The 26518-nt window shown below is 44.4% G+C and overlaps 1 protein-coding gene across 5 annotated transcripts; it reads right to left on the bottom strand.

Moving 5' to 3' along the window:
* Positions 1-1887: 1887 nt before the first annotated feature.
* On the bottom strand, positions 1888-26515 carry ATAT1 (alpha tubulin acetyltransferase 1). 5 transcript variants are annotated; one of them, XM_083601914.1, is made up of 12 exons: positions 26323-26507; positions 23877-23937; positions 23321-23412; positions 22333-22393; positions 21684-21797; positions 20405-20506; positions 19134-19179; positions 16360-16431; positions 15224-15443; positions 7027-7124; positions 5619-5670; positions 1888-3617 (listed from the first exon to the last, which is right to left on the bottom strand). In XM_083601914.1, exons 1-12 carry the CDS (start codon positions 26430-26432, stop codon positions 3266-3268), a joined length of 1380 nt encoding a protein of 459 aa, XP_083458040.1. In that variant the 5' UTR covers positions 26433-26507; the 3' UTR covers positions 1888-3265. The 5 variants fall into 5 exon arrangements, with proteins under 5 accessions (XP_083458040.1, XP_083458042.1, XP_083458044.1 ...); XM_083601916.1 differs by lacking the exon at positions 7027-7124 and having other exon boundaries at positions 5619-5648; positions 15205-15443; positions 26323-26505; XM_083601918.1 differs by lacking the exon at positions 7027-7124 and having other exon boundaries at positions 26323-26504.
* Between the last annotated feature and the right edge of the window lie 3 nt (positions 26516-26518).

The following is a 26518-nucleotide window of genomic DNA, read 5'->3' as shown; positions in this document are numbered from 1 at the left end:
GCCCTTAATGATGATGTGACAGGAAGATGATAATAATACAGCCTTCTAAAAGGCTTCATGACAGGTAAAGACATAGATCTCAAAAGCTGAGAGCCAATATTTATTGTAATAGGCTTCCGTATTACAGCAACCCCCTTGGTGAATCCATACACCCTTAACATGAAGTTGCTCGGTTCCAGTCTTAAAGCCCAGTCTTTTAGCTCACTTTTCCTACTTGGATCTCTGTATGACTCTGACAGCTTAGCTAAACTTAAGTACCATCAATAAGTGCCTGAACTAAGACGCATACCCCCCAAAATCTGATGGATTTGAATTGCAGTTTACATAGAGGGAGCTTATTGTGTATAGTGTTTACTTAACTGAAGTAAAATTGGTTTTATATGGGTGTTTTAATTTTGGAACTGTTTAAATTGTATTGTTTATGGATAAATTTTGATGTATTGTTTCTGATATGGGCCAATGGCCGCAATAAATCAATCTATCTATCTATCCTACTTGTTGCTGTTGGTGAATGTTAATCTGGTTTTACCAGTTAAGAGCTGGTCACACCAACACAGACCAGATTGCATCAATTACTCCTTTTGAATGGCTCTCGCTTTCACAGGAAAATGGAAATTGTGCATTGCTCTATCTTCCAGCCTCCCTTCGTGATAACGTATTTTCCTCTGTATGCACACATAAAGTTAGGAACTATTTATGTGTCTGATGAGGGGGGTTCTCATCCACAAAACCAAAAAATCCACAATATTTGAACCCTTTAAGGTGTCGTCGGACTCGTGCTACAACAGACACAACTCCACTCCTGTAATTTCCTCACAAAATGTTTGCTTCAGTGATGAGTGCAGCTATCAAACACGGCGTGCGTACATAGAATTATATAGACTATTGATTTCAGTGAGTTTAGGTACACCCAGTACTTTTTTTCTGGGGGGACCCAGGGGTACACATACCCCTAAACATTTTGTGAATCTAGTTTGGCCTCATTGAGGGGCAGTATTTCAATATGAATAGGAAAATGAGAGTACCCCTAAACATTATTTTAAGAAATAAAGCACTGGGTACACCTAACAGCAGCTCCCATTCCATTTCCTATCATGTATACATTTCCCCCCCCTTCTCCTTTGAAGCATTACATTGTTTCTTTAGTTTAGGGAGTACAATATTGCTTTAAATTTTGCCAGGTGGTTAGCATTACTTTGATTCAGAAGTGAGTTTCCTAAAAAATAGTTCCTTGTTAGATTTTGAAAAATAAAGTTACAATGAATATCAGAACTTTCACTGTTGCCTTATTCTTCCCCAAATAAACAAAAAAAAAATTTATTTCCTACTTTAAACCTTGTTTTATTCCAACAGCTAGAGAGCAGGCTCAACTGAAAAACAAAAAATAACAAAACATTTTTGCAAGCCAGAGAAGTACACTGATTTCAACACACTGGAACAAAAAGGTACTTCTCATGTACTTGCAACTCTTTTGTCCTGCATATGGAAGCTTATAATCTGAACAGGAAATGATGGCTGCAAGGAACTCTGCTTTTTCTCTATCTTGAGCCTGCTCAGACTTAAGTGCTAGAAAACTTTTCTGCATCTATGGGACAAGCAGCCCAAATTGTACATGTTCAAATAGGGAAAGAAAGCTGGAAGATGCAACTGCATCTTTGCATCAGAACAATGACTGCAGAAGCTACGGTAATTCATGCATGTTTTTCAAGGGTCTGCGACTGCATCAAATGTGTAATTTATGCATGTTCTTCAATGCTGTGCTAGCCTGAAGAGATACTTGCATGATCAACCCTCAACAACAGCAACAGCTTGATATGAAATAACCTGTTATACCTACATCTACATAAATTCTGCACAGGACACTCATAGCTTAGGGAAGACCACAACTTTTCTGTTCTGTTAAATTCAATATTTAATGGCACATTCTGTATGATGGTACATGTGCAAACGACTGACATGAGGAGTTGACACTCTCCAGTCTCTTAAGCTCAACACCCGGTGTTTTCATTAGATCTTAAAAATTCTTCCTAAACTCCAAGCAACCCAGGTAAGGTGATGCATGCTGTTAATTGTTGCACTTCTATTTAAAATGTTTTTGCCCCTTCATGTTCACCCTGCCCTGTTTGGACAAGGTGCTGACTTACCTTTGCATAAGTCAGCGCTCCTTTCCAGCCGGTCCAACGTGGAGGCAGAAGCAGATGCCAGAGTCTATAATGGTTTGCCTAAATGGTTTAAACTGATGTGGCCACTACCACCAGAAGAGAATACTATATGGAAAAAGATACTAACATTTGCTCTGTTATTCAAGCCTTCAGGAGCTTTGGCCTAGACACATTAATAAGTTAACAAATGAATGAGAGAACATTAATAAGAAAATGAACAGGAAAGTAAAAGGCATAGGAAGTGAACTTAGCTGATTTTGTAAGGCATTCATTCAATGAAATAAGTAGGAACTCACTTTTAACTCCAGTGTTGGCTAATTTGAACTAAGACCATATTCATGTAGATTATATTTAGTCCAATTAGGAAGAGAAATATACCAAATTGGAAGGGGTAAATTTAAATCTAGATTAATCGGATCCAGAAGTGCTAAACCCCTTTTGATTAAATTGGACCAAGTTGATTTCCTGCACATGCTATTTATTCCTTCCTGTGTTTTCTTCCTACCGCTCTTCATATTCAGGGCAAAGGCAAAGGAAGTGAGCAGCCCTTCCCTTCTCAAAGTTTGTGGGAAGTTCCAACATTGTACCGAAACAATTACCAAAAATTTGAATTCAGGCTTTCCTTTTTTTCTTGGGATGGAGCAAAAACCCACATAAGATTTGCCAAGTAAAATTTGGCTGGCGCATTTCAGCACCGGTATCTGAATTCTGTAAAAATTCAGGCCCTTTTAAGTTTACAAATGCAGGATCACCTAATTGAACGGAGTTTCATTAAAATGCTAGTTTCAAACGATGAAAAGAGGATTTCAAACTGAATGGAGCTAGCAGGAAATACAACAGAAAGGCACCACATCAAGGTGAGTGAGAGGGATATAGTGAATGGCATGCTGCTTCTGCTGGTCCGATCCAGGGCAGAAGGAAAGGGAGCAGGAAAATGCTGGCAATTTAATGCCAGAGGGAGGAGACATTCCAGGTAAGACGGGTTGATCCAAGTCAGTATGTCAGCAAGAGAGGAATCTAAGCTAATTCAGTCCTCTTCCTCATATTGGCAAGATTATCTGTTCTTGGCTGAAGACTACAGCCACAAGTGCAGGCCATTCCTCTCACCAGGGTCTGGTATTGCAATACAGATACTTGTGGTGGATCCATTTGGCTTCATAGGGACTCCCCGCTACTGTCCAAAGTGGTTTCATCTGCCAGGGACTCCTGGGCAGATTGTGCCACCCTCTGTTCTGCTGCGGGGAGAGTCTGGCCACGCGATGGCCGTTTTTGCAGGAGGGTTGGCTGTTTGTGACTGTCAAAGTGTAATGGTCCTTAATCCTTTCTGGAGGACTTGGAGTCATAAGAGTTCTGGAGTCCATCCTCTGATGTGTAGCTTCTGCAGAAGGATGAGCTGTCTCTCCCATCTGCCCGAGGTTGGCTGGTTCTGGGGGGCTGATGATGGTGCTGTCCAGCCTAGTGGAGAAAACAAATATCATCATCATGATCCCTTTTATCATATGTGGTGGTCTTGTAGTAAGGTTAAAGCTTACTGGGAAATGGCACACAATGAATTGAAAAGGATGTTGAAAATAACTTTTGGGGGGAAACCAGAAGCTTTTCTTTGGTGAATTATAGGGACAGAACTACCTAAATTGTATAGCAATTTATTTATGGATGCTACTACAGTGGCAAGAATGCTACTTGCCCAAAAGTGAAAAGAAGCAGAAGTCCCAGCAAAGGAAGAATGGATACAAAAACTTATGGAATATGCAGAAATGGCAAAACTTACCGAAGAATAAGAAAGCAAGATAACAAAACTTTTTTATAAAAGAATAGAAATGGTTTGTTGAATATTTACAGATAAATTGCAAACAGATAAAAACATTGTCAGGGTTATTGTAATAACCTGCAGTTTCATAAACGTATATATTTAAAGTAGATAATTAAAGGAGAAAATTAAAGGAATTTGGATATGCAGAAAATACTAAAAATAAATTTAAGGAACCACAGAAAGAGGGGGAAGTAAGTTTGAAATGTTAAACTGATTGTAAAACTAATGAAATGTATAAACTTGAAAAGTATAAATAAAAACTTTAAAAAATAAATAAATCATATGACATGATCCAAAGGCTAATGGTGGTGATGTTCAGTTTTTACACAATCCTTTTAAAGCAATTCATCTAGACTGGAAGTCCAAATTTGATATTGCCATCCTATTCAGAGCCTTCATTAGCCACTGTTGCCTTTAAGAATCAGAAAAGTATCTGGGCAATATCTAACTAAATCGCACTCAGAGTAGACCCACTGAAATAAAGGGATTTGGTTTATTTACATTCACAGCGGACAACTGGAAGATTCCTAGCAGTAAAAGAGGGAGAAAGACTGGCTACTGTGTTTGGAGGGAAAGAAAGAAAACAATTTCCCTCCAGGGATTGAGATTGTTATCTCCTGCGGGTGGGGAAGAGCTATAGCTCAGTGCTAGAGAATCTGCTTTGCACGCAGAAGGTCTCCGGTTCAATCCCCGGCACCTGCAGGTACCACTGGGAAAAAATCCATGAACCACTGCTGTAGGAGTACAAATATCCAGAGTGTGGGGTCAGGTGGGATTACTATGAGGAATTCTAAAATATGCATCAAGCCATTGTGTCCACGATGAATGCATTGTGTTGACTGGGTTTAATTCATTGACAATAATTTCTGATCAAACCCTCTGCATCTCTGGCCATTTCCTCTACTGCCCATTTCTCTTGCTTAACAAGTCAGGTACACAGCCCAGTTGCTTTGCCAGGCATGCATCCTGGGCCATAAAGATAGTGGGCAAGCTTCTTTGATGTAGCTTTTCTGATATGTTAATCTTAGGATGTTAATCTTAGGGCCAGGAAACAGGTTTCACATAAAGGTGATAATGATCGCTGTCCTCCTGGCCATCCTTCTCATCATGTGTATTGATTGTTTATGACCTCTAGGGTTGCTGAATGCACTCTTTTGTAGTTTTCATTCATTTACACCAAAAGTATGCATGCTTAACTAGTGTTTGTAATTTAACTTTGTCCCCACGTGGGGTTTGTTGAAATGCTCAGAAGAAATCTGATTGGTTCTTACGAACACTCTGTCAAAAGCTCTTTTGTGAATAAAACGACCTGGGCCAGGGGCTGGAGGCAGAGATTATTATACGCACCCTTCCCAGAGTCTTGCTGGTTCAAGCCTGTGTGTGTATTCTTATTAATCTGAGTTCAATCCTTCCTTTACTTTGGGAACGCCTCACACTGCTGGTCTATATAAACAATACCAAGTGGGACTGTGCCAGCAGGAGGCACTGTAATATACTTGCAGCGCTGCTGCAGGCTGAATTACATAGGCATGTTTGGTTAGATGGTCCTGCACGTAGTAAAATACCAAACCAGAATAGCTTTTGGTGCCTTCAGTTATTTTATTGGAAGAAAAGTCATGGGGCAGGAAAGTAACAAGAAGTACCTCTCTGACTCCTGAAGCTTTCTGGGTGAACTGAGGTTGTCCTCTAAGTCATCTAGATAGGAAGAAACCAGACAAATGCAGCGTTTCAGTAGTACAGACATGACAATACCCCCCCTCCCGAATTCTTCATAATGGAAGGCAGACACACTATATTAAAACTAGCCCTTAGGCAGAAATTCCTCAAACATTAGCAAGTAATAGCTAGAAAGAAACCGATCAGAGCTTCGTCAGTTAATCTGTTCCACATGGTTGAGACTGCTTTTGCACAAGGCCAGAATTTGATATCGAAGACGTAATTCAAAAATCCTGAGAACCACAGCTTGGTTATTTCTTTTTTAAAGAAACATCTAGGGCAGTGTTGTTTTTTGTCCAGTAGGAACACAGGAATCTGCCTTACAAACAGGCCAGACTATTTGTCCATGTAGCCTAGTACACTTTACAGAATACATCCTTTGGGTGTCGAAAAGTTCCAGGGTCAATCCTTGACATCTCCAGTTAAAGGATCCAGGTTGGAGGACTGGAAAAAGATCCTCTGCCAGAGACAGCACAGTGCTAGGTGGACCAAGAAGCTAACTCTGAATCAGACAGGTTCAATGCTTGCTTTCCTCCTCCCTCCCTAGGCCTTTTGTACTGTCTCTATTAAATTGTGAGCCTGCAGACAGGGACTGTTACCTGTTAATTCCTGCACAGTGCTGAGAAAACTTACAGCACTTTAGAGCAAATAATAATGAGGCAGAATATTAAATCAGCACTGTAGAGGTGCTATTGAAACGTTCACCGTGAACAGTGCAATCCTAACTATGCCTACTCAGAAGTAGCTCCTACAGAGTTCAGTGGGGCAGACTCCCAGGTAAATGCAGTAAAGATTGCAACCTGGGCGAGTCCTTTATGGGTTAGGATGCCAGTGCTGTAATGCAAGTGTAGGGAAACCTCTGACCTTCCAGACATTGCTGAACTACAGCTCCCATCATCCTTGGCTATGCTTGCTGGGGCTGATGGGCGCTCCAGTTCAGTAACATCCGGAGGGAGGCAAAGGTTCTCCGGATCTGCTGAAACGGTTAACCTGTACAGTGGTACCTCAGAAGTTGAATGGAATCCATTTCAGAAATCCATTCAACTTCCAAGAAGTTCAGAAACCAAGGTGCAGCTTCTGATTGGCTGCCAGAAGCTCCCGCAGCAGGAAGCTCCCACAGCCAATCGGAAGCCGCGTCGGACGTTCGGGTTCCAAAGCATGTCCACAAACTGGAACACTCACTTCCGGGTTTGTGGCATTCAGGAGCCAAAACATGCAAGTACCAAGGTGTTCGGGATCCAAGGTACAGCTGTATTTGCCCCACTACCCAGTCCCTTGAGGAAAAAGCTGGCTATAGATCTGGAAATGTCTCCTATGCCTCCAGAGGTCACTCACTTGCTCTTCTATCGGAAAGCTCCACGGCTGGGGCAGAGTTCTTGAAGCGGCTGTAAGAAGACTTCTGAGCCATGAGGCTGTCCTTTAGAGTGCCTGTCCTGGAGGGCGGGAGGGGGAAGACAAGCGGGAGGGTGGAGATGAAGCGGCGGCAGGAGAAAGCAGCAGGTAGGGCAGGAACATCAAGCAAGGATGCAATGCAATGGGACAAGAATGTCCCACAGGGAGAGGATGAACAGAATGAAATCCATCCAGTAGGGCACAGTCCGTCCCCCCCCCCCATTCAAAAGGAATTATATTGCAGAAGGTTGTACCTGGAGGGGAGAAGTGAGCAACATTGCAATGTACTTTCCCTTGTACTTGGGCGACGTTACTGTATATCAACCCTCCGCCCCTACCTGGATTCATTACCCCAACCCTGTATAAGGTAGGTTAACTCAAGAAGGGCAAGCAATCTGCACAAGGCAAATGAGAGGTTTGAACCAAGGCTTCCAGGGTTCGGCATCAGTGATCTATTTGCCTACTATATTACACCAATTCCTGGAAAGGGAGAAGATTTGCAAGTTATTCCATAAGCCAGCAGATGCGGAACAAAAAAGACAAGACCACACATTGAAACTTTGAAAAAAAAATCAAACTTTATTGAAATGTAAACAAAAGTTTTTGTATTTTCCATGCCAGACACCAACAGCCAAAGGCAGTTCAGAGTCTCAGGTGCTTTGATAAGAAGAGAAAGGGGTTGGGAAAGGCAAGAAGCCTCAAAGAGCCAAATCTGAATTTAAAGAGAAAAAGGGTGGGGGGCAACGTTGGGAGTTCCCCACATCTGAGCAGCTTTTAAAGTCCATTGTGTCCAGGGAAAAGGGACATTACTTGGGCTCATGAACGTCATTCTAGAGAAAAGCTTAAGACGCTAAGCAAACTTCTGCCTTGTCCACAGACGTCATCTCCAAGTGGCTGCTGTCTCACTCAGCTTCACTTTCCCCCCGTTTAGCAATACTGAGCTGAGAAGGGTGGGGTCTAAAGATGGCAACTGGGGATGTGCTGTAAGACATAAGAACTGCTATGCTAGATCTGACCAAAGGTCCGTCGCAGCTTTCAGCTGGATGCTCCCAGAGAAAAATGGCTTCCAACAGGAAGAGAGCCATTCCCCCATTTGGCCTCAGCATCTGGAGAACAGATCAATACTGGGATGTATCCAGGGCTAGTCCTACTCAAGAGCTGGCCTACTGAAGTTAACAGACATGACTAACTTAGGTTCCTTAATTTCAATGAGTTTACTCTGTGTAGAACTTAGGTGGATACAACCTATTGTGTATGAACTTTTTAAAGACCAGGCATAGGCAAACTTGGCCCTCCAGATGTTTTGGGATTAAAACTCCCACGATCCCTAGCTAACAGGACCAGTGGTCAGGGGTGATGGGAATTGTAGTCCCAAAACATCTGGAGGACCGAGTTTGCCTATGTCTGTTTAAAACCATAAACACTGTCAGTGACAGACCTAGCCAATGCTATTTTTCTAGAAAAAGAGGTGCCAGAACTCACCATGAACGCCTCCCTTGTTCTCTTATAATGGCAATAGCCGCCACCTGAGAGATGCCGGAACTAAAAGCAAGCCCTGGACCACTGTAAAATTATCAGGGCTGGCCCAATATAATAATAATAATAATTTATTATTTATACCCCGCCCATCTGGCTGGGCTTCCCCAGCAACTCTGGGCAGCGTCCAACAAAATATTAAAATACCGTAATACATCAAACATTAAAAGCTTCCCTAAACAGGGCTGCCGACACATTTTGCTGCCTCAAGCTCATCATAACCCCCACCTTTTTCTACATACGAATGAATCTTACTTAACACTGGTGACGGGACAGCATCCTCAGCGGAGATTAGCAGACCATTTGGCACATGCAGCTCTATTCTTCAGCACCTCCCTGCCACTCGTCACCTCTCAGCTTCTGCCACCTGAGGCAGCTGCTTCCCTTTGCCTAACGGTAGCACCGGCCAGCCCTGACATTTATAGCAACACTCGTTGGTGAAGCTCAGTATCATTCAGGGGCATGATCTAAATGCAAGTTGTTAAGAGTCAAATTTAAAAGCAGCACGAGCCAAATACTCCAAGAACTAGATAGCCACTAGGCTGTTGTTTTTTGAAGACAGAGCAGATTAGATTCAGCCATGGAGGACAGGAGTATCGTAAGCTATCAGAAATGCTAAACTAAAGCAGAACTGCAAGTACGACACCAAGTACCAGTTACGGAGGACAAAGAGTAGCAGGAAAACCATCTCCTGCATAATCTTCTTATAAACCTGGGAGCAACCAGCTGGCTGCTGTTAGAAACCAAATGCAAGATTAGGTGGAGCAACGCAGCAAGGCAGTTCCTACGTTCTTAAGCAAAGTAGTCTCCTGTTTTAGCTGAGCCCATGCTACTTGATGGCACAACCTATGCAAGGTGTAACCGAATACAAGGGCAGCCCACACTGCCACATGATACAATTGGCGGATCACACAGGGTGATGACCATTGGCACACTCAGCAGGCAGTGCTTCAACCTACCCCTGTCTCTGGCCTCTATGGTCTCCTCTCTGTTGATGTGGTGTCACAGGAGCACAAAATAAATTGTGGATGCCGGACTATGTGTGGCACTTTACAGTTCTGCAATTTCAGCGCACATGAGGAATATAGCATTGGGCTCTGAGGTTAGCCTCCCAAGTCTCATGAGTTTTCATTAAATCTGTGAGCCTGCTTGTGATGACAGATTTGAAATCAGGCAATGCCATGATTTCAAAGCTCAGAAGTCAGAGGAGAGTCCGAAGGGAAAAGGCAGAGTTTCATTGCCCCTGAACTTTAATCATGGCCACATTTTTATCCTGCCCTTTCCCCAAGCCGCTCAGGCAAGCGCACATGACATCTGTATCCCCGGCCCCATTTTATCCTCACAACAACCCTGTGAGGTAGGTTAGGCACAGAGAGGGAAAGAGGGGGTAAGGTCACCCAGTAAGCATCAGGGCTGAGTGCGGATTTGAATCCAAGTCTTCCCCATCCTAGTCCAACACCCCATCCACCACACCACACAAGCTCTATATAGTTCCCTTGCTCCTTATATTATTACTACACCTACTGGTTAAGTAAACATCTAAATTACAATAGCTAAGCAACCTCGTTGGCAAGTTGCTAAAACAAGTTGCTGTTTTCCCTGGCACAAGAGTTTAGGCTACCTTGGCACTTTTATCCTCAATATATGTGCACTTGCTTCTCTGGCATAGTAATTCTCTGGTTGGCATGCCCGACACCTTTCAGTTTCTTGCTGGAGACCAATTCCCCCCCTCCAAGGCACGCAAGACCCAACTCTCATTCTAGGGACTTCTGGTTTCCCGCTTCTCGTCCTCTAAACCTGTCCATCTCCACTTCCCAAGTCTGAAAATAAAGGCCAGAGCTTCTGCTTCTCCAGCTGAGGTATCCTATTTTACAGCCCTGTAAGGGTTTCTCTCCTGCTTTGTGAAGACAGGGGCAACCGCTGTAGGTTTTGTCACCGAAGCCAGGTCCTTCTACGCTACATCCCAAACACATCAGCAGCCTCAAGGGTGACATTCTGAAAGGAATTCAGGGCAGAACATGCTATAGACACAAGAATGTCTGAAGGCAACACACGGTTGGCAAATCACAAAGTGGAGGAAGACGGGAGAATGCAGGAAGGTGGACAAGGTGAGCAAATCAGCTTCTTTCTTCCTCTCTCTTAAAATTTGGCAGGGAGGGTGAAACTGCTATCAATGTTGTGTTCTATGGAAACTGGGTCACGTGGAAACACGATTGTGGTTCTTCTCACATTTCCACCATAACCACACTAAATGAAACCTCAATAAGTACCTTTGGCTACAGTCGCAACTCTATTAGGAGTTAATTTGGGGGGTGGCAGGGGGAGAGGAAGAGATACTGAAGGAGGACTAGGTGGATTTCGCCAAGAGCAGCTGTGGCCTTTGCTGGGCTCAACTCTGCTTTAGAGGGATTCTCCAGGGGAACTTTCCCAGGCCAGTTTGGAAAAGCAGAGCCCCAGCTTTGCAGGCAGACAGATGGTCCCAGTCCCAGGCACAATCCTTCTGAATACTAGTTGCTGGAAACTACATGAGTGCTCAGGTCCTGCCTGTGGGTTTCCCCATCTGGTTGGCCACTGTGAGAACAGGATGCTTGACTAGATGGGGCATTGGTATGATCCAGCAGGGTCTTCTTGTGCTCTTATGGTGGGGAAGCTGTGGCACCTCCAGATGTTGTTAGGCTCCCAGCACCCATAAGCAGATATGGCCAACGGTCAGGGATAATGGATATAGGAGTCCAGCAACATCCCCACCTCTGACCTAGCATCTCTGGGTCAAGGGTGTCAGATAGATAGCAGGAAAAACTCCTTTCTGCCAGTCAAATTAGACTGCGCTGGGCCAGATGGACCAATGGTCTGGCTCGGTACAAGGCCGCTCCATTGGTTCCATCTATGCATACCTTAAAACAGAACACACTGTGGCCCAATTTAATGTCTCAGCCACTCCCTCCAAGGTAAGGGTAACAAGTATCTAGAAAGTGGCTGAGGTGCGTAACGGCAAGGGCGAGGGCGAAAAAAGAGGACTCCTTCAGAGTAAGGGACTATGCATGGCAGGGGGGTGAGGGCAGATAAGGGAGTTTATAGGGGTTTCATAGAGACCCCTAATACCTGACCACTAGTTCAGCCTTGCAAGTAAGTTTACAGCAGCTCCTAGCCTGCCCATCTATCACTGTTAAAGTTAAATCATTCTTCCGGCCTGTCCCTATATCAATTTCTGCCATTCATAACACATGGATACAAAACGCACCAAACACAACAGGGAGCCTGACCGCAACTGGAAAAAAAAAACTAAAACAAACACGCTATACCGCAAGTTGTTCAGGGATCAGAGCACTTTGTCAAAATCCACGATGAAAGTGGGAGGGGTTCCTACTGACTAGCCAAACGTACAGGAGAAATATCACGGGCCCCAATTTTAATAATATGAAGCCGCCAGACAGCTCCTCTGACTTGGGCTCTGCTAAAAGCAGTGGATCCCACGTAAAAGGAAACAGGCTTTTGAAGCCCTACAAGAAATAATAATAATAATAATAATAATAATAATAATAATAATAATAATAATGCAAACTCTGTTTACCAGAGATAACAGCGGGATGTGTCTGCAGCCCAGGCTGATGCCTCTTTCAGAGGCTCTGAAGTTACAACTGTCTCTCTCCAATCTAAAACTCACAGACAGACAGCCAGGTAGCACCTAACACTGTAAATCCAAAACCGTACCTGCCTCATGGTGGTAAGACTATGACAACCATTTCAATAATTCGCTTGTTTTTAATAGTAAAGTAAAACCTGCCATCTGAAGTGGGTGCTCTCATCCCTTCTAATAATACACCCAGTCCTGACAGTGTTACGTTTTGTCACCAGTCCGACGACTATTCATTTAATCTATGTGGCCAGTTTTTCAAAAGTGAAATCTTACAGAACTAAGTGATAATTTACAGTAAACTTGCATTGTCTTCTTTGGATCCATGATTGGCAGGCCACAACAGACGACTGACAGGTCTGTATGGCGACAGGCAGCAGACCACAGTGTCAAAGAGTGTATACTTGGGACACCAGTACTTTCCCAGCTGTAAGCTCTCACCGCTTTGGAGCTGAAGCCCAACTTAATAAATAATTTGAATTTCATCAAAGCCCAGCAGTCGGTGCTGCTCTTTGAAAAACGCAGCTAGGTTCCTTTCCTTAAGGGCATTCCGGAATCTTGGCATTAAAAAATTGAAGACCAAAAACACACACACACACACAATATAAATAAACCCACATCCTTACAGGTTCTACCCATAAAGCTTATAAAAAGGAAGGGATGAGGAAATTGGATGTAAAACCAAATTTCGCTGCTAGAAAGAACTCAAGGATGCAAGTGGAGGCCCAACGGCTGGGTAGACACAGCAGAGACCGGCGATCAATGGCTGTTTTCAGCACGATTCAGGGAGCTGGTGGTGGAGAGGGGGAGGAAGAGAAGAAAGGAAAGGGAGGGAAGAGGAGGGGATTGAAAACAGAAAAAAGAAAGAGAGGTTAGACCCCCAAACGGACCATTTGGGGAAAATCTATCAGGTTAAGATAACGAAGAAAACATCTCACTTCTGAGAGACACAGTGCTAATGGATAAATGGTACTCTGGAAATGGTGAATATATTATACTTTTGATGCTGGATTAAGTGCAAGGATGAAGATGATGAATGGCAAGCACTAAGGAGGGGGAAGGAATGTGAGGATGCTGCCATGGCAAGAGGATAAAGAGCTGTGTAGGGCAGCAAGACCTTTCTAGAACCTCTGATTTCTGAAACTTCCTGAGGCCCTGCCTACATTTCTCCAAACCTTTTATAGCATATCAGATACTATTAACTGCTGTGTGAAATAAATATGATCCAGGGCGCTCTTTATTCTGAGGAACCAAGGTGAAAGCGCATACAATTAGAATTGAAGACCCACAAAAAGTTTTTTTTTAATAACTGCATTAGAAGCATGCATGGAAAATGTACAATACACTGTTAAAAATTGTATTTCATGCACAGCAACATCCACAACCTAAGATTAATATAGCCTAGTCATGCAAAACTGGCACATCTTTATGGCTTTATAGCTTTCAAGAGCCACAAACAAATCAAACATAATCTCATCTCAGTGAGCCAAGTTCAAACCTAACATCCTTTCGGCATGTCAGATGCAAAGCAAACTGACAAACTGCAAGCGCTCAGTCCCATTTCATGTGGTCTGCATGTAATAAAGACCAATTCTGCCAACTAGCAGAATTGCATAGAGGAATTAGCCACCGAAGGCCACAAGGAATGACATGAAGGATTAAATCCTGAGAGGGAGTCTGTGGGTCACTGAAGTGCAAACCTCTCTATTCCTATGTCTAGGGCAGCTCAGCTTTGCCATCACTTTCTGTACTTTCCCACATCTCACTCAAGGTTAACCCTGTACCTAAATGAGCACATCTCTGCCCCTCCCCTAGACATGCAAATCCCACATTTACTGCTGAAGCTCTGTTGCATTTGCAACCACGTGAACTCCACCCATCCACCTTGCCTTCATTTATCTTGGCTCGCTGTTGCCACTGCCCTCTCTGATTCCAAGGCTGCCTCTGGCACTCAGTCTCTAGTCCCAACCTGGTCTTTTAACTCCTGTGTCCAGGAAAGGGTAAGCACAATGTAGTAACTAGGTACCTACATAATACACTAGCAAGCACTGCCAGGTGGAACTGGAGGTAGCTAGAAAAAGCATTGTAGCTGTTTAAGTAACTACAACGTGCTCATCCTTCTTCCCTGTACTGTTCACACAGTCAGCATTTTCCAGGGTCTCAAGACATACAGCTTTATCCCAGGGATTTCAACATCCGTTACTCAATTTGAGATGGCACAGTATCAGAATAGGGTACTGAGCACAGAGTTAATCTTCTCCAGAATCAGTTTTCACTTTAGCAAGATTCTAGCCCTTATGGTATGAAGATATGTTTGAATGCAAGTGGGCAATGCCTGGTGAAGTCTCAGAAGCCAGAGGAACTGCTGAACGCCAGTTTGTTTTTTTTTAATTGAATTACAGTGGGGATATTTAGTACCTTGCACAGCTGTATTCTCCCCATCTCACTTGACTAATATAATAATAATAATTTTATTATTTACGGCACACCCATCTGGCTGGGCTTCCCCAGCCACTCTAGGTGGCTTACAGCATATATAAAAAAATTGTAAAACACCAGACATTAAAAATTTACTGATACAGGAAAGTAAAGTCAGAATGAAATCTGTAAAAGTAAGCCAAATTACACAAATCATTTCATTTTGTAATATTTTTTTACAAGCACCAGAATTCAGTTTTTCTTGTCAAGGACTTAGAATGCCTGGATGCATAGTTTGAACTACTTAAGTTCAGGAAACAGACTTTTCTGATAACAAGGCTCCAGTGTGACAAGACAAAAAAAACACCAGAATCTGAAGTCATTTGGAAATGAAATGCCTGCTGGTGTTTTGATTCAGAGATCCTTAAGGACTAACTACTTCCCAAGCTCAACAGAAACAATATTCTATTCCACACATACACACACAGAGAGAGAGAGCATTCTTTCCCAGCTACTGCAAGATTTTCAGATACCCCACATCTCCAGCTGTACCTGGTTCTCCGCCTCTGTGAAGCTGGGTCTCCAGGCTCACCATTCATCAGATGGTGGGCAGTTGAGTGGGGAGGGCAGAGGCGCAAGTTCTTCAGCAGCTCCTGCTCGTTGAGGAAAGGCTTGAGGCAGCCTCGCACTGGGGAGTTCCCCAGACTGCTGGAGCGGGTCAGTGAGCGAGACTGGTTGAAGGGCCAGGGTGGTTCAACTTCTTCCTTCAGGACTATTTGTGGGGACATATAGAAAAAAGGTTCAGTCTTCCAGTTCCTAGAGAGGCTCAAGGTATGCTATTCAAAAAGGCAGCCACTCTGGGTCCCTTAAAAGCCACAGCATCACCATCACCTTCAACTTCTCACTTGCTGAAAGGCCAAAGACCCAGAGAACAACCTTGCTTTTTTCTCCTACTCTCACTACAGGAAGCTCAAAAACAGCTGCATCCTTACTTATGGAAGGCCAGGTAGGACAAAGTTTGAGCGTTTTCTTCTTTATGCAATGTTTCCCTGACATCCTGTCAGGGGACCAGTTTGGAACTGGCACATTCTGAAAGATGGTGGCTGAGCCCCGGGATCTTGTAGCTCACTTCCTAGACAAGGGAACCCTTTTTCTTCTAAAAAAAAAAAAGTCCGCTCATTTCCAAGCTTGGATGGAATGTAGACCAGGCTTCCTCAACCTCGGCCCTCCAGATGTTCTGAGACTACAATTCCCAGCATCCCTGACCACTGGTCCTGCTAGCTAGGGATCATGGGAGTTGTAGGCCAAAAAACATCTGGAGGGCCGAGGCTGAGGAATCCGTCTGTTGACTCCTCTGACTGAAGTCTGTCTCGGATTTCAAAACTGATTTGCCGCTTCTCCTACTCTCCTAAATCAAACAGCTGCCGTACCCTAGATGGGGCCTAGTGACCTAACTGCAACAAGTATCACAGAACCACGAACACATAATATGCACATTCCTCTGCTTCATGAAGTCAGCTGGTCTCCATCCTACCCTGAGAAACACCACGAAATGGGTTCTCTTGTCTTGGCGTCATTCACAACTTGCCCCCTCAATCTGGAGACCGATTTGCAACGCTCCCACCAAAAAGAGAACCGCTTAAATCCACTTCCCAGTCCAGAAGCAGCCTCAGTTATTAATCTCTTACACTCTCGGTCTGATGAAGAATATGGTTTTATCTCCCCCTCATGACGCTTTTGAGGCAACTTTCTCACTGGAGCTGCGAGGAGAGGGAGAGAGAAAGATGAGTAAGCTTTTGAGGAGGAAGGGAAAATCAGTTAATCACATAAAAACATTTTCTCTCATATAAAATAAATAAAACAAAATCTTATTCCAAGCATGAGAAGCAGTTGTGAGGAAGATCCCTTAATAATCAAAATAGTTCAATACTGGGAGGTATATAAAAGGGGGGGGGGCGGGATAGAAATAAGATGAAAATAGGAGAATAAGTCCAGCAAAGCCAGTGCAATTTATCAAAGTGTGTTCTAATTCTTATATTCACAAAGTACAGATCAATAAACTCTAGTTCATCTCATCGGACCAACTGCCCTCGTAGAAGTTGATTATTAGTAGGCTAAAAAAGAGTATCATTTAATTATCTCCCTCGTAGATTTAAAAGAACACATCCATGGTGGGCCTCCTTTTTACACCCCTAATGTTTGCCGAATTAATTTCAATTTAAATAAACAGTTTATTATCCTCTTGGTAGTTAATTAATTCTAGGCTTTCAAGTTTTGGAAAAGTTACTGCTTTGATGCACGGAGCTTGAGGCTTCTCGTCGTGGAGCTGCGTTGGAGCTTGGTGCTTTCGGCTCCATCTCATCCCCACAGCTGGATAGCGGAACAAGAATCAGAATTGTGCTGCTGGACCCCTTTGAACCCAAAAAGAACCTTTTGGGCTTTCCCGGGGGTGCACAGCGCCCACGTGCTTCCCCCAGAACTCTCACGATGAGCGAGCCGTTCATGGAGAACAGAGCTCGTCGTCTGACACCATTCCACCGTAACCCGGAAATGGGAGTAGGGATTTTAAGAGCTTTTTCTGAGCAACCAAATGAATGGCAGTTCTAAACTGTGTGGGTGACCATCTAAGAATCAACCTAAAAGAACATGATTTCATGAATGGTTGTTAAGGCATGCAATAGGAACAGTCCGTTAATAGTATTCAAAGATCTAGCCAACGAGCAAAAGCATGTGTAGGCAATCTATTCAGGAAATTCCAGGAACAACACTGGAAATCTGTCATTAGACAGCGGGCCCTCACTTCCTTTTCTCTGTGTTTAATTAGCATAATTGCCATTCCATTTTCAGATTCTTGGCAGATGCTGAATCACAGCCAACCGGATGTGATATACTTGTTCTACACTTAAGCTTAGCTTGAAATTATTACTCTCAAACCCCCATCAACGCCACTAATATAAATCCTGCGGCGGCGGAGGAAGCCACTTGGGCGCCTGGGGTGGTGGGCCCAGGGGTGGAGCGGGGCGCACCGCAGGGCCTCCGGAGTCCGCCTGCCTCCTCCCACTCAGCCACCCTACAGCTGGGGGGAAGGCAGCGGGCAGACCATTTAGGCAAGAGACACGTGGTTCTGCAGGCCCCACGGTGAGTGCCACCCGGCACTTTGTCATGCCCCTCAGTGGTGACACCCGGCGCAAACCTGCACCCCCCTTCGCCCTTGTATAAATCCATGATGTAGGATTTTTATTAATGTAAAGAAAGACTTCAGTTTTTGGAGCCGCCAGCAGGCCCAGACAGAGTGGGGGCCATATGGGCCACTTGGCCCGGGCCTCCGATTCCAAAGGGGGCCTCGGTCAGCATATTTTTTAAAAGCACTACAGTATTGTATATATATTTTCCATTTTGTCTTTATATGCAGATACGGTTCAAGCCTTGAAATAAAATTATTTGTCAGCATAACTTTTGTGATAATTATTTATATACTTACTTATTTATAAGACTTCAGTTATCCCCAGGGTAAAAAAAAGGGAGGCGGCACATTATCTACCAGGCCTGGGCCTCTGCCTGGCTCTGCAAGGCCCTGGCTGCCAGTCTTGGGGGAAAGGATAACATTGTACATGGTGTAGACAAAATGGGGAGCTTTTATCCCTCTCTCATTATACTAGAACCTGGGGACATCCATCCCCAGGACAGAGAAAAGGAAGCACTTCATCACACAGTGGATGACTAACCGTGTCTGGAATTCAATACACAAGATGCAGTAATGTCCCGCCAGCATGGACGGCTTATACAAATTCATCGAGGGAAGGCTATCAGTGGCTAATAGCCATGATGGTTATAGCTCTACTTCCACAGTAGACTGCAATATCTTTCCAAATATCAGCTGCTGGGAACCACAAGTCGGGGTTGCACTCAGGTCTTGCTTCTGAGCTTCCCTTGGGCGTTTGGGTGACTACTGTGGGAAATGGAGTGCTCAACTTGATAGGGCTTGCTTTTATTTTGGACCAAAACAGCATCCATACATCTGAAGCCTTTCATGACTTGGACATTCTGGCTATTTGGGCCCAGAATAACCATCTATTGCTTGAAGGTTCCATTTTAACTTCATTACAGGCACAGAATAAAGTCATTCCATTATTCAGCTCAAGAGTGGGAAACAGAATCCCGTGGTCAGTCATGTGCTTGTGTAAACCGTCAGATCATTGTGCACAACGCAAACACTGAATTCTACCATAGATTTTGGAATCCTTAACATCACAAGCTGCAAATATTGAGTATTCATCAGGAGATGGCAAAGGTAACTGATACAAAATGCTCAGAAGCCAGCCTGTGTTGAGGGAGATCTTTTTTTAAAAAAAAGTGAAGAAGCTTCTATACCGTTTGCCTCTTCTCATGAGCAGCCACCCACTCTTAATCACATGCAGAATCAAAGCAAAAGGACATAGCAATATTTATGCCACTGACTCACCATGGTGGTGGCTGAAAAAGCCCTGGAAGATCACAAAGTTGTTCACCTGAAAGAAGAAAAACAAGATTTTTTAAAAAAACAGCCAGCAAACCAAACCTACCCCACTGTTCCAAGCTTCTTGTGAAACACATTTGTACGGCTCCCTACAGTTACCTCCCCACTCACCCTCTTTTTTGCAGCTGGTCTGCATATTTTCTTCGGGGGGGGGGGGAAATACAGCTCTTAAGGGTAGGGGCTTAGTAGCAGAGCATATGCTTTGCATCTTGGTTTGTGCAATTTATAAGCCTTTTGCTACATGGTGACAGGTCATAAAAATAACATATAAAACTGCAAAATATGCACACACAAAACATGAAACTATCATTCAATTAATCATCAGCAAAACACTTATTACAATATACTTGGAAACAGGCAATGAAACAAGATTGTACTGACTGGTTACTCACTATTCTCTTTAAATACAATCAATTCCCAGTAGTTTTTGAGCACAAGGTCTTCAGGAGAACAGGGTAGAGCAGAGATAAGGAACCTCTGGCCTTCCGGACACTGTCAGACTACAACATCCATCACTTTTGGCCATTAACCATGCTTGCTGGGGTTGATGGGAGTTGGAGTCCAACAACGCTGGGGGGCCAGAAGTTCCCCACTACAAGGCTAGAGTGCCTGCTGCGTGATATAAGGACCTGTGCGGCATCCTACATCCCTTCTCTGTGAAGCTTAAACTAGTGGCACCAGGACCAGCTCCCAGCCTGGTTCATGGCACATTTAACAGTGTGCAGTTCCATTAAAGTGTGGCCACTCAGAACCACCTCTGGGTGACCCAGAGAACAGTCAAGACGCAAGATACACTTTTGCTGCTATGGGGCTGTAAGCTGCCTAGACGGAAGATTGTCTGGGAGATCCAAGTGGCTCTGAGAGGACGTGGCAGGTAGAATAAAAGAGCATTCAAAATCCATTTTATTCTTTGCTTCCTGCACAGCACACAGCTATTTCCAACTTCTCTGGAACCATTCCCTTCTTGTTCCACAGTCTGTGCAAGCTTAAAAATGAATACTTTCAGAGATGATGGACACGAACTCAAGTGAACAGAGTATTATTGCATTAGCTATCAAACTGCCTTGAGGGTGATTTTTTATAAAATAAAATAAAAAACAACCACCACCAAGTGGTGTGTAAATTTTATGAAACAAATAATAAAATAAGTCAAAAGGTGAAGGAATTGCTGTTGCTTTCTTTCGTCCTGGCTTCCCAGCACAAAGAGACCAGCTCACCTGGGGAATAGTGTCACAAAGATTATAGTGTTTCCGGAGAAAGCAGAGCAGCTTCTCTGAGGGGCGATCCACAGCCAGTTTGTGAGGCTCCACTCGCTCTTGCTGAGGGAGGGGAGACAGAGAGAAGTGAAGATAAAAGGTTGGGGACTACAGCTTCCACCTCAAAAGAAGGGGTAAAATTTAGAAGCTGGATCTAAAGCATCAGTTGCAGGGCCAGCAGCAAGTTTCTATGAACCCTGAAAGGTGCAATAACAGGGAGGACGGGTGAAAATAAAATAATAATAATAATAACAATAGTAAATTTTATTTATACCCCACCCTCCCCGGCCAGAGCCAGGCTCAGGGCGGCTAACAACAGTAAAATTACAGTAAAAACATAATAGAGGGGGAAAACCAATTTAAAATACAGGTTAAAATGCAATTTAAAATGCAGCCTCATTAAAACCATAAGAGGAGGGAAACATAAGGGTCAGACTGAGTCCAAACCAAAGGCCAGGCAGAACAGCTCTGTCTTGCAGGCCCTGCAGAAAGATGTCAAGTCCCGCAGGGCCCTAGTCTCTTGTGACAGAGCGTTCCACCAAGTCGGGGCCAGTACTGAAAAGGCACTGACCCTAGTTGAGACCAATCTAACCACCTTGCGACTTGGGACCTCCAAGGTGTTGTCATTTGTGGACCTTGAGCTCCTCCACGGGGCATACCAGAAGAGGCGGTCCGTAGGTACGTGGGTCCTAGGCCGCATAGGGTATCAAAAAAACCAAAGCAAAGGCAGCTGCTGTTATTTACAGAAGAGAGGTGCAACCAGCTTCCTAAGGCTGTGGAGAACCCACAGGGCAAGAAAGTTAAGCAGTGGATCCCAAGAGCTTGTTCCAACCCCATCCAGGTCAGCCTGGCTACGTGAATTAATTAATGCCTATTGGGATAACCATCCGCACTGGTTCCATACAGCTAAAATTAAAATGAACTGAGAATAGCTCCAGGGCCATAGAAACCACAACGGCCACAAATAAGCATTGCACATTGGATGGGATGTGTTCTCACAGAGATAAAATATCCCCTGGAGAAGACTCTGTGGAGAAAGTGTATTTCATGCCTGTTGTCTCACTGATCACCTTATCTGTGGTCAAGAATGAAACCTCCACACAGATTGATTCACTGTGAAGGGGATTGAGCATTTAAATGCAGGAAGTGGGCACACGGAATACAGGGGTATGTGACCCAGCCAGGATATTACAGGGGCGGGGGAGAGACAGAGAAAGAGAGAGAATATGCAGAGGCACACCTGCAACATGTAATGGAAGAGCTCCTTGCCATAGCCATGCCTCTGGAGGGACTCGTGAATGTAAAAGTCCAATACGCACAGTGGTTCCACTTCGTTGTGAGCTCCGTGGCGGTCCTGAAAGAAAGAAGGAAGACTTGCAAGATGTGTATCTATATATAAAAACAGAGCAGAGTACACAGAATAAAAACAGACACTTCATACTCGCACCATAAGTAACAGAGCTAAAATATCTGAGCCACATACCAATACATGCTAGCTTACGCTTACATTTCTGAGACACTCTTGCTTAAATCAAGTTGTCAAATGCTTCTTTAAGGAAATTCAGGCCCCATGTTTTGACCTAGCATGCAACACGATTACAATGAAAACAAACTATAGCTCACCTATCTATATTGCTAGCACTTTCATTTTAAAGATCTTCCTTCCTTCTACCTCCAACACACACAAATGTCAGCTAACTTCATGGATATTATAAAGAAGGGAGGCAGTTGCCCCCACCTAGTTCTGCTAGATCTCTCAGTGGCCTTTGATACCATTGACCATGATTATTTAAGGAAGAGGATAGTCTTAGTCTTGTTTGGTACGAATGACCCTTTTGCACCAGAGACAACTGCTCTGCACATAAAGGCAACTTTCCATTGCAACTTACCAGTACAAAGAGTTTCTTGTATCCCACCTTGAGGAAGCCAATTATGACTCCTTTCCCGGCCCTGGTAGCAATGAAGAAAAGATACAAACCATTAGTTAGAGATGTATGAACAATGGGCCACTGAGACAGAAGAGGGCTATCATTTATTACTGTAATGTATTTATTCCTGATGGAGCCACGGGATCTAGAGTTACTTAGTGCCAAAACACTGTTTGCAAAACACCTGCTTATTTACACTTTTAGGGCAAGTGATAAAACCTGCTGTATAAAATTGAGATAAGGGGCCCAAGGTAGACTATCAATCTTCCCTAACCTGGTGCTAGCCAGATGTTTTTGACTACTGCTCCCATTAGCCCTGACCACTGGCCATAATTACTGAGGCTGACGGAAGTTGGAGTCCAACAAATATCTAGAGGGCCAAAGTGTCCTCATCCTTGAACTAGAGGCTAGATGATTAGCAGTAGCACGAGGAAACAGTATAGCATTATTAAATAGAGACCTTTTTTTGCTTTTCAGATTCCAGAATCATAATGATTTATGCAAATCAGGGAAATGTATAGTATTCCAAGAGCAGAGGATTTTTGGTCACAGACAGAGGGAAAGAAGCACACAGATACAGGAATACATGGAACTAGCAACTGTGAGGGACAAGCAACTGTGCTGAAGGAAACAGGGCAAGATCTCCCCACCCACCCAATAAAAAAAGAGGGGGAACTCTGATATTTCAAGGATTTTGCAAATCCCTGAAAAATATTTCTATGGTTGCTACGGCTAAGCAGATTGTGTAGAGTTCCTGTGTATGGTTCAGAACAACAAAGCCTTTTCTTGCTGCATCCCAAGATGTTCCCACAGAAATGGCTTGGGCTGCAATCCTATGGACACTTACCTGGGAGTAAGTCCCACTGAACTCAGTGGGATTTACTACTGAGTAGGCATGCAAAGGACTGGACCCTTAAGACTCCGGCCCCTCAGTCGCAGCCACACTCACGTTTTTGCTTCGCTGTCCTTCAGAATGTAGAGAACATGGCGGTTGGTTTGCATTCGTGAGGCGCTGGTGATTGGAGTTGGCAGATTCTGGGCCTGAAACCAAAAAGTTTCGAGTTTCACTAACTAGAGAAGACTTAAAAAATAAAAAAAAAGACTTGGAAGGGCAACTGAACAAACTGATATCTGAACTAGAGCTTATATCCCTTGGGGAGAGAAAGATCCCCTCTCTCCTTTCCTGCACCCTTTAGGCCGAACTACACTGCGAGACAGTGCATCTCCCAGGCCAGAACAACTTAAGACCTACAAAGCCAAACACAGCTGCTTCACCTGTGCTTTTGCCCAGCCATTTAGGAGATGAGTCATTTTCAATGCAACGGTTTCTCCCACCCACCCACTTCTGCTCCACAGTTATATTTGTTTTAGTTACAGTTTTAAGTGAATTGGCTGAGGCTTACAAGAGATAGGCAACCTGGCTTCACACACATCCTTCTGTTTACCCAGAAACTATAATCTATTCTGTGGCCCTTTAAACCCTCCAGATGAAAACCCTGACCCACCTTGGCAGAGGCCCTGCCCATCTCATCTATGATCCTCATGAGCTGCTGCTGGTGATCCACCCTGGCCATGAAGAAAAAGAGAGAGAAAGAGAAGCAACTAGGTTGAGAGCCTGAATAATCTAATCAGAATAGAAACCTAGAACAGGAAATGGTCCAAATCCTTGAAGGAGGAGAGGAATGTTTGACATGTTGGAAGCAGCATAGTATCGGGCATCCTCTGCAATGTCATACCCCGGGACAGAAAGACATAATAGGAGGTTGCTGGAATTGACCAAGCACATTAGGAAAAATAGCAACTCAGAACAGAGATAAATTTTGGAAATGGCTTAAGGCTGCCTAATAAAGATCCATCCAGGACGCTAAGCAGAAGAAGACTGCTGCTGGATCAGACCAGAGGTCCATCTAGTAAAGCATCCTTTTTCCCACAGTAGCCAATTCGTGTTTCTGGGAATACCACAAGCAGCATATGAAGCTAACAGCCCTCTCCTGTTGTTGCTGACAAAAGCAAAAGGATAAGAGATTAGTCAACAAAAGGTACCTCATCCATGCAACCAGGTAATCCTAAAGCAATGGGGCATCCCCCTGCTATACACTGTGGATGGATGGAAAGAATGATGCTAATGTAAACCAATTTATTTTTCATGCTTCAAGACCATGGTTTTCAGACTCTGTTCTGAGAAATTCTAGGCTTCCTCGGAAATTTCTTAAGAGGTTCATCCAAGTAACAGCAGACAAGCTTCCATGAAAGGCAACTTGATCACCATTACTTATTGGCCTTTGCAATGCTCCCCCTGTAAGATAGCTCAAAATACATACTAGATCACCACCTCCATTATGAAGGGGCAACTGTGGAACCTCAAACACATAACAAGAACCCTACATCAGGGTAGGGTACCCTGGTCCTCAGGACTCTCACCAGGTCACAGCCCTCATCAGCCCCACTTCACATCTTCGTGTGTTTTTGACAGGCTAGAATGCTTCATTGAACACTGATAATGTCTACTGGGTGCCTGAATGGAGGATGAGGAGGGGTGTGTCAGTGTGTAGAAGAAGCTAGCCTACTGTACAAAGATAACACACAGAAGCTCCTGAGCAAATGTGTCAATGCATAAAGGATTCCCTACAGATATAATGCCTGAGAGGCACTGCTGTAAGACAACAGAAATGCAGGGACAGTATCTGCCACAGGGAACTGTTATATCTTTTCTGTGCAGACTTATAGAGCAAAAATAAACCCCCTGCAAAGCACATACAGCAACAGGGATCATTGTTCTAAGACAATAGGTTGAAGTAGATTAGCCACCATTCTCAGGATGGCAGCTGTAGCTAATTTTAAATATCCTATCCCAGGCTGTGCAGGTAAGAGTAAAACCGTTAGCTACTTCACTTTAAGACTGTTCATGGTCGAACAGAGAACTATAAACCATGCTCTGAAGTAGGCCGATACCATTTAAACCTCACTATTAACCATTTCAAATTATAATATTCTATACTATCATCTTCAAAATAGTAGTAGCACCTTATATGCAACAATCTTCAAAACACCCTTACAAGGTGAGCTCAGGCTATGACAGTGTTGAATGTTGACATGTTGAATGTTACCCAACAAAGCTTAGGTTTAAGTTAACTTTCTTCTGTTTGTAGAAACGTCTTAATCGTCATTAAAAAAATTTAAAAACAAACAAACACCAGGCGTCTATGCTAACATGCAACCATGGAGTAATTGACCTGTAAAGCATTTATCATTTCTGTATCTACCCATCCACTTCAAGCGTCACAAACATGGGCTAACCCCCACTTTATTCCCAAAACACGTATGCGAACGTGAGGCTAGGATTCGAATCTCTTTTCGGCTAGGTGACCTTGGGCCAGTCGCTATCTTCAGCCTAACCTACCTCACGGGGTTGTTGTGGGAGGGGAGAAATGGAAATAACAGGTAGTGACGGGGGGGGGGACAGGGGGAGAGAGAGAACCACGTCTGAACAGCCGGAATTCCTTGAATAAAAAGTTGGGCACAGATGTTAGCATGTAAACAAAGAGGGAAAGAGCAGGAACATTCATGCCTGTCACATGTTAGGGCGTAAAGCCCCGCGGCATTGACTTCTGAGTTAGGAACCAGGGTGTCAAAATGTGTACCTACATACGGTACATAAAGGTTGACACCCTCATTCCCAGGGGAAAGAGGTGAGAAGCAGCCAGGGCGATCAATTACCCAGCATGCCCCACGCCTGAGACAATAGATGGGCGTGGGAACAGCCGCCAGGAGCGGCTCCTGAGGGCGTCACGGGCGCGCAGGGAGAGCGCCTCCCCGCGGTGCTCAGGCGCAACTGAGGGGGGCGGACCGCCGCCCTGCGCTGTTTTCGCGGGGCGAAACGAGCCCCATAGGCGAGGGGGGCGGGGGGTGTATGGCAGGCCCCCCCAAAGCCCGTGCCGCTGCCATGGTTACCTGTGGGTCGTGGCGAAGCCGGCCCCCCTCCGTCCCGACGGCCGCAAGTGTTGATCCACCGTCGTAATCCGCTCCGCGAAGAGCGCGTCCACGTCGAAGGGGAACTCCATAGCCCCGGCATCCGGGTCCTTTTCTCTCTGCCGCCCCGGTGGCGCCGACTCACGCCTCTGAGCGACGCGGCGCGCGCGCGGCCGGC

Source organism: Podarcis filfolensis (assembly GCF_964270895.1).
Source record: "Podarcis filfolensis genome assembly, chromosome: 2".
Taxonomy (NCBI): Eukaryota; Metazoa; Chordata; class Lepidosauria; order Squamata; family Lacertidae; genus Podarcis; species Podarcis filfolensis.
This window is presented reverse-complemented; position numbering and strand designations above follow the sequence as displayed.